Raw genomic sequence first — 8,518 nt, 5'->3', positions numbered from 1 at the left:
ATTTACCAACAATTACCTGTAATTATTTCCTTTTTCGAAATGGGAACAAATGTCTTGGGAACTCTATTAAAGATTTACGAAATTACGCGTTAAGACAAGTTGAAGAAATGGTAGGTATTTTTATAATATTACCTTGAAGATATAGCAAAGTTGTTAGTTAGGTCACTTATGCGAACAAATTTAAGAGACAAAGAAATTTTTCGATGTCGTGTAGTACTGCGATGCGAGTATACATTATTGCTTCGTAAAAAAAAAGATGTGTGGTGTCGTGGGACACCGGATAAGAACGAAGTTCCTTATTATAAAAATATTAATTTTAAGTTCTATTCGAGGTATAAAGAAAATAAAACTGGAGTTTCGCAACAACCCACGGTCATTCGGTAACGTGCGAACTTATTGTGGTACAATTCATTCACAGTTGTTTGCATAAGAGTTAGTGTATTGCGCAAACGAACGCTCTGCGATCGTAGTCAATGAATGATAAAAAATATGTTATTTTTTGTACGTTATTACAAAGTTAAGTCGTACACTGTGGGCATTACTAATAAAAATCTTACGTTACGGACATTTTTTCCCGGTTAGGGTACCCCTCCACATCGTCCCATGAGGAACTTCGTTCCAAAAACTGGTAGTTTAGTTGCCAAAACAATAAAAATAAAAACAATAAACTTATCACGCTTCTTCTGCCTACTTATCAGTTACGTCAATTGTTAATAAACATAATTATCGCAGATAGCAAGTTTAGTAAATGACGTATGTTGCTCTGTATTGAAATTATCTAACTCAGAAACCAACTGTTCTTACCGCCTTTTTGAGCGTTCATCTACTCAACTACATTTCATTCTCCAAATGTGATCTTCAGTAATGGATTAATCCAACAAAATTCGAAGTGTTTGTTTTTTTCTATTTCTAGATGTATGGAATAAAAGACATGTCGAATGTACATTTGATTGAACTATAGATTTTCTTAATATTTGTAACCGGCGTCAATTCAAAATCTAGCAATACTAGCCTACGAATAAATAATAAGTCAGCTCCCTTTATAACAATTATTTAGTCCGTATATTATACAATTTAATTTTTTATTTTCTTCCTACCTGTGGTAGCCTAGAGAGGCTATTCCAGCGTAACCGTAACTAGTAGGTGAGCTCACGGGGCTCAAACCTGACGACGATGCTAACACGAACCCTAGCAAGAGCCGTGCTTCGCAGAATCTACCACCGGATCGGAAACGCGACCCACTGAGAAGATCCGGCGAGAAACTCAGTAGGCTGTGTCTGAGAGTTAATTTACTCGTCGAGCCCTTCGTCGCAAGCGACGGGTTCGACGAGAACGGTGACCGGTGCTTGAAGTACCTAGAAGCACCGTTAGTGGATCGGGAGGATCCGAGATGACGTGTTTTGGGCGACGTCGACTGCTTTCCATTCTTTTCGCAGGATCGGGAATGTAGTTACCGGCGGCCACGATGAGAGGGTTCTCGTGTCGTGCCGCTTTATCGAAGTGGCGCATCGACGCCGACTGTAAATACTTACTGATGAACTCGAAGTCCAGGTCGTCATGGAGGTTACAATTTAAAATAACTACAGATTCTTTCCATTATTTCTGTCAGCTTAAATTTGAAACTCAAAATCGATTTAAGTTCTCACTACATGTATTATACAGTTCGTGGTTACATTCTAACCTCAAACGGTTAGTGGTTGTCAATTGGATCATTCCAGCTAAAATAACGATCAGTACTTTCCTAAATGCTGAAACGATTTATCTCAACAAATTCCACAAACGAATCCTCCTTATTGGAAGTTGGATGGATTTTAACTTTGGTCTTTACGATCCGCATTCAAAGATACGCTTTTCTATTTTTTTGTAAGCCTCATGGCTACTTAAAAGAACCAAGTAGAAATTTCCAAATGCTACGGATATGTTGGGGAAAAGTATGTTTTTTAAATTACTTTTAAGGCCGCGAAGCATTCATATGTTCAGATTTAAAACTATAGTTATCCTACATCGAAGTTCAACCTCATTATGTAAGGTGGATTGGCGGTATCTATGTTCGTTAAAATTTAATGTCTTCGGTAACCACTTAACACTGAGAATTTAATGTAATTGCTTATTCTGATGAGAATTCCGCTTGAACTCAAAGTAATTACGATGACAAAATGGTAAATATTTATTGTATCAATTTATTGTAGCTTTGCCACTGAAGGGGACAGCGTTTGTGAACCAGTTTGAGTTTACAATAATGAGACCATAATTAGTTGTATACTTAGTCTGGCCATAAATACTGTTACAAAGAAAAACAAAAAAAAATCTATGGCAAATAACATTTATTACTTTTACAGTGTGTTAGTTTAATACATAAATATAAAACAATTTAAAGTATAAAAAGCTTATTCGAAGTGGTCTCCATTGGCTGCAATACAGTCCTTTAAACGTTGAGGCCAGTTATCAATAGAAGCACGCACTCTTTCCATGGGAAAAATTTTCACTGCCAATCGTACGGATTGTTTTAGGGACTCCAAATTATCATGGCGTTTAGAGCAAGCCGTACTCTCTAAAACTGACCATAAATCATAATCCAGCGGATTAAGATCGGGACTAGACGACGGCCAGTCTTCAGCTCTGATGAAGTCCGAAACGTTCGTTTCCAACCAAGACTGCGTAGACCGAGCTTTATGACCTGGCGCCGAGCCTTGCTGGAAGGACCATTCTTGATTATTGAACATGGTGTTGTTAAGGGGCTTCACTACCTTCTCAAGAATGGTATCTTGATTCACTTGTGCCGATGTTTTGATACCTTTTTCACAAAAGTATGGCCCAGTCACTCCATCATAGCTAATACTCCACCAAACCATCACTGAAGTCGGATAGCGCCCATGTTGCTCTCTGTCGACTAATTGGGAAGCTTCCTTAGAGCTTTGAGCATAAATACAGTCATTTTGTTTGTTAAAATGTTGCTCAATTGTAAAAAAATTCTCATCCGTAAACAAAATTTTTCTATGACCTCCCTTTGCGTACCGCTTCAGTAGTTGTTTCGATTTTACCACCCTATTCTCTTTTAAATTATCAGTTAAGAAATGACCAGTACATCTCTTATAGGCTGCAAGTCCTAAGTAATCTTTTAAAATACGCGACATGGTTCTAGGTGCTATCTTCATCTCCCGAGATAAAATCTTTTGCTTTCGGACAGGATTTCTTCGAATTCTTTCCCTTACTGCTTTGACCACCTTTTTCGTACGAACACTACGTGGACGGCCAGATCTTTTTCTGTCACAAACAGAGGAGGTCTCATTGCACCTATTAATAGCCCGGTACACAAACATTTTACTAATACCAAGCGTATGGAGAGTTTTAAAAATTGTATTTGGCTCCATACCTACTTTGTGTAATGCAATCACAGCGATTCGGTTCTCTTTATCACCCCACTTCATTTTATTATCGCAAAATATTGTACAATGTATTGGCGCCAAAATGAGAAAACTCAATGAGCAATCATATAAAAATGAAAGATTCCAAATTCAAATGTAATATTTTGTTTATTTTAATTGTAACAGTATTTATGGCCAGACTAAGTATTTACTTGTATGTTAGTAAGATTTTTTTTTTTTTTCACTGTAGAAAATCGCCGGATCTCCACCCGCACGGCAGGTGGGGTATGTGGGAGTCGAACCTCACTAAAAACTCCTGCCGCTCACAGCCGGCGCCCTACCCCGGACCGGGCGGGAACCCAGTCGGAGCTATTGAGACGGCGGGACAGGGTTTACGCAGAGCATATTACATCCATCCCGCCATCCCCCAGACGCCGAACCGGCGGCCGCCAGCAACATGACCGCCGGTTCCCTCGGTCGACAGGCCAAGAGCCCGATTGATAGCGCCGCGCTACACCTTCTCCCGGAGCGGTCGGGGGAACGCGACCTACCACGCCGCCCCACGCCTAGGTTCCTCCCCGCACAAAGCGGGTGGAGCCCGAAGCTCTTAGGGGGCCGGGTTATGGACGGGACCCCGGTCCCGACCCCCTACTCGGCGGCGGCGGGTTTCTGCGTAGTGAGGAGAGCTTTGCCTCACTCGCCCCGCCGCCTCCTTCTGTGAGATGGTGCACTCGCAGAAGTCGAGCATAGCCTTCCAAGACTCGTCGCCGCCAAGCATCGGCGCTACGACACCAGGCAGCGACAAGTCTGGTCCTATCTTTGCGACAAGGACACGGCGCTGCACCTCCCAAGCGGGGCAGACAGCGAGCGTATGCTCCGCCGTGTCCAGGTCGTGTCCACAATGGTGGCACCTCGTCGTCGGCTCAGCTCCTATCCGGTGCAGGTACTTCCCGAAGCATCCGTGCCCAGTCAGCACCTGCACCAAACGGAAGGTGAGGCGTCCTCGGCCACGATTCACCCAGTCATAAAAGACTGGGTAAACCGCCTCGACGGTCCGTAGACCCCACGTGGGGTTGGCCAACCGCCTCGACCACGATTCGAGCACGGACCGCCGAGAATGGGCCTTCTGCGCCCGCAGCTCACTTTTGGAGGGACGCGCCACGCCCAGAGCACGAAGCTCACTGCGCCACCGATAGTCGGCAGCGAGCGACTCCGTCTCCAGTTCCCATGGATGTTACTATAGTAACAAAATTTTGATTGATTTTATTATGATGATTTAATAAAGTCGCTCATATAATTAAGTCTAGATAGTTGGAATATTTGCGATGGTTTTTTGTATGTAATGTATGAGAGGATTTTAAAAAAAAACGTTGTTACAGTTTTACTTTCTATAATCTTGCGAAATATTTTGACATTTGACGGTATGCTTATTATTCACAATAAGCATACCAACGAGAGTTAAATTCACGATATTCTATAGCTTAGAAGGGATATCTCCGGCCTGTGTTCACTCTGAAGAGTCCGGATCTGAGAAAACAGAAAAAAATATTAATATCATATGCGTAATTCATAATATTTATAAATATTAAATATTATACAAAAAAATTGGACCATTTTAAGTAATTTTAAGAAATAATAAACATCTGCAGTACATCAAATTCAACAGATTCTGGAACATGTCGCTATTGTTTTACTATACTAATATTGATTTGCGTAAGTAGTAGATCAGATAAAATTCATCTTCAAAAATCAGATTTGCAAACATAAGCTTTGTAATAATAAGCTATATTTAATAACTGTACTAAGTGTCGATGCACGGACATCGATGACCGCGATGCGCGGGCGTCGGGAGGAGGACAGCGGCGCGGGGTCGCGGTTTGACACCTTTTTTCGACACTTCGTGCAGCAACGCCACCCGCGACACTTACTTGCTTGTTACACCTTTTATAAATATTACACCTATCGTATTATTAATACAGTCCACTCTTTTATTTTATAATACCGGTCTACCCCAGAGCAGTCGTAACATTAAGTATTACTAAACCATTTATTTAATTCAAAATAAATAACTTGCCCGCTCTTTCTCAAGTCGTCATTTCCCATGTTGAGACGGTTTCCGCGGCACGAGTTCGAAGACACCTGCAGCATGTTGCTGCACTGGTTACCGACCAGATGATTTCTGGTCACGGTTGAAGCAAATAGTTCCCAAGCACGATTGTGGTTGCAAAGGCTCAATGTACAACCAGGCTGAGAGTTTCCACCGTTCGGGAAGAAATCGGCGTTGGCGACAGCAGATCCGATGCCAAGACCAGTTGTACTGCCATCGGTGTGGATTGCCTCAACGTAAACCCCATCTCTTGCATTAAGGCGATTAGAATTGGTGTTCCATAGAGGACCGGCCGGGTCCAAACCTATGCTCGAAAATCATTCGTGTTAAATTAGCCATATAACAGAAGACATTATTCAAACTAATTCATATAGGAGACAAGGAATTTTAAGTCATAATTACCGGTAACACGAGCTACCCGTCCACCGAGCTCACGGCCAGCATTGCCAACTAAATGCGCGCCCAGACTGAAACCAACTAGATGCATGGTGTTGAACGGAGCTCCTGTTACTCTATTAAGGAACGTCAAGAATTGTCCCAAACCGCGACCGACAGCGGGCACTCCTCTAGCTGCAGTAGCATAGTCCGACAGAGCAAGTCTTCTCCAGTCCAAAACAATTACGTTCACGTCAGATTTGCCGAGGTAAGCTAAAAAATAATTGAAGAAGTTATTTAAGTATTATATATTTTTCAAGTATTCGTTAAGGATTACGCCAAAAATATGCACTTTAGAGCAATACTCGTATCTTTGTACCGGTTTTATTTAATTTCACATATTCAAGGATAAAGAATATCCCATTTTTTACTACACATGCATTTTACTTTTGTATTACATTGGCAAATAAACTCATGGCCTACTTTGTGCAAAGTGAATATTGGATCCCTAAGATATCTCCACGTAGATTTGGCCATTGACCTCGAGGTATAACGTTGATCAAATTGCATAACGACTGTCCACTCTTCTTCAATCCGCAACACAAAATTGGCTCGCGGCATAAAGGGGTAGAAATGTTACTAATGCGTAAAAATGTGTGGCGCGAAACTATACTAATGCCGCTTTTTAGATCAGGAGACTAAGAACTAAATACCAAGATAGTTACCATCTCTGATGGTCGGATTGATGTCAGTATTCTGGTTGCTGAGCCAGCCATGAGCAATAACAACAGTTGGGTTGTTGGCGTTGAAGTTGGATCTTGTTACGGAGTTAGCATTGTTGATAGTCAACGTTTGGGAGGAACGACGATTGCGCCTAAAAGAAACAGAATATCCTAGTTGAGAGTTAATACTTAATTTAAATAAAATGGAACGGAGTAATTATGGAAGAAAACAATTGAATCATATGTGTGAATATGGTACTTATAATATAGAGACAATTCTGACTTGGATTTTCAAAAAGTTGAAGCTTAATAACAGAAAGAAGTTTTCTAGACAGTTCTAGCTCCGTTTCTCTCTTACCTGGTGAAGAGTAGGTACTGGTTGTTGGCAGGGTTTCTGTTTATTTCATCGAGAAGTTCATAGTCAGGTGTAGCTTCAAGATCTACTGTGTGCAGATTTCCATCACCGTCCGGCATTTCAATGTAACGAGGGTAATTTCCTTTACGAAATGAATCCTCTTGGACGGGCACGGCTGCAGCCAGATAAACTAAAAAAATATGAATATATTAAATTTTCAAAGAAATACTATGGCGACAGATTTCATTCATAAGTGTGTCTAATTTTATTTTTGTAGCCTTTGTAAAGTATTAAATAAATAAATATTAAATATTTACTAACAATCACGCCACGTTAACTGGTCCCGTAATAAGTTCGTAAAGAACTTGTGTTACAGGTACCAGATAACGGAAATAAATGCAAGATTTTAATTATACTCATACATATATTTTAATATACACCCATAATCCTGGAAAAGACATTTATATTTATCATACAAATATCTTCCCTTGGCGGGATTCGAACCCGCGACCCCCTTATGTAGTGACTATGTCACTTACCACTACACCAGGCAGCCGTTAAAGTGTAAGTAAAGTATGGAGATTTAATGTTGATATTTCGAGTGTTTTTCACGTTTTTTAGTGTCAATACAGCGAAACCATACGCTTCACGCCATGATACTCGGACTAAGAGTTATAACTTCACAAAGAACAATTAGAATTTGATTAGAGTATTATTTACATTTTTGGGCCGGAGATCCCATGTATCAAACACATTCTATTTGACTTTATACAGGCAAAAGCCGTTCTGATTGTCGATAATCCCACAGCTATGTCTATGTATGTATGAGAGTAATGAAATGAGATAATCTCGTCATTTCCATGATTTAAGACAACCTCGTCTTTTCTATGATGTGAGACCTTGTCATCTCCATTTTACGATACGTTCCAGCATTGGAGCAGAGTTCATTAAATGTGACACCATTGAGTTCATTTTTAGTGTATTTTTAGAGTTTTTTTTGGATCGGAGCTGTCCGGTTTTGTTATCAAGCCGTGGTTTTTTCTGAGCGCTGTGACATTATCTGAAGATATTTAAAAAGAGTCCTACGATAAACAGCGGCTCACTTGTTTCAAGCAATACCAGCTGATATATATAAGAAGGTACACCCTATGCTTTGCTTCCCAATGCAAAATACAAATATTTCCAACACATAGTAAAGTAGAGCTTTTCTTTGTTTCTCTATCGAAATAAAATAGATTGATTTTTCATTCTATTGTTTAATATGAGCTGATGATGCTGAAGCCTAGAGGAATCACAATCGATGTTTCATAAGCATGAAACAATAGTTGGGCTAAAAATGGATGGTACTCCCAATTGTGCGGCTTCACAACATGTCTTACCACCATTACCAGGACAAGTTTCAGACAACCAAACAATAAATACACTTTTCAGAATCTTACCCGTCCAAGTGACCAATAGTATCGATATGAACTTCATGTTATAGATTCAGTGAATGCTAGGAATAAACTCTACGTTAATGTTTTTTAATCCATTATATATTCATGTTTTATCATATCTTTATATTATAATTCGTGATTAAATAAGATTATGCATA

At 40.2% G+C, this 8,518-nt stretch overlaps 1 protein-coding gene across 1 annotated transcript; it reads right to left on the bottom strand.

The window, feature by feature from the left end:
- Nucleotides 1-4,738: 4,738 nt before the first annotated feature.
- On the bottom strand, nucleotides 4,739-8,504 carry LOC101746061 (pancreatic lipase-related protein 2). Its single transcript, XM_004929573.4, has 6 exons — nucleotides 8,364-8,504; nucleotides 6,928-7,114; nucleotides 6,573-6,721; nucleotides 5,875-6,120; nucleotides 5,440-5,776; nucleotides 4,739-4,892 (listed from the first exon to the last, which is right to left on the bottom strand). Exons 1-6 carry the CDS (start codon nucleotides 8,398-8,400, stop codon nucleotides 4,847-4,849), a joined length of 1,002 nt encoding a protein of 333 aa, XP_004929630.1. The 5' UTR covers nucleotides 8,401-8,504; the 3' UTR covers nucleotides 4,739-4,846.
- Between the last annotated feature and the right edge of the window lie 14 nt (nucleotides 8,505-8,518).

Source organism: Bombyx mori, chromosome 21 (genome assembly GCF_030269925.1).
Source record: "Bombyx mori chromosome 21, ASM3026992v2".
Classification (NCBI taxonomy): Eukaryota; Metazoa; Arthropoda; class Insecta; order Lepidoptera; family Bombycidae; genus Bombyx; species Bombyx mori.
This window is presented reverse-complemented; position numbering and strand designations above follow the sequence as displayed.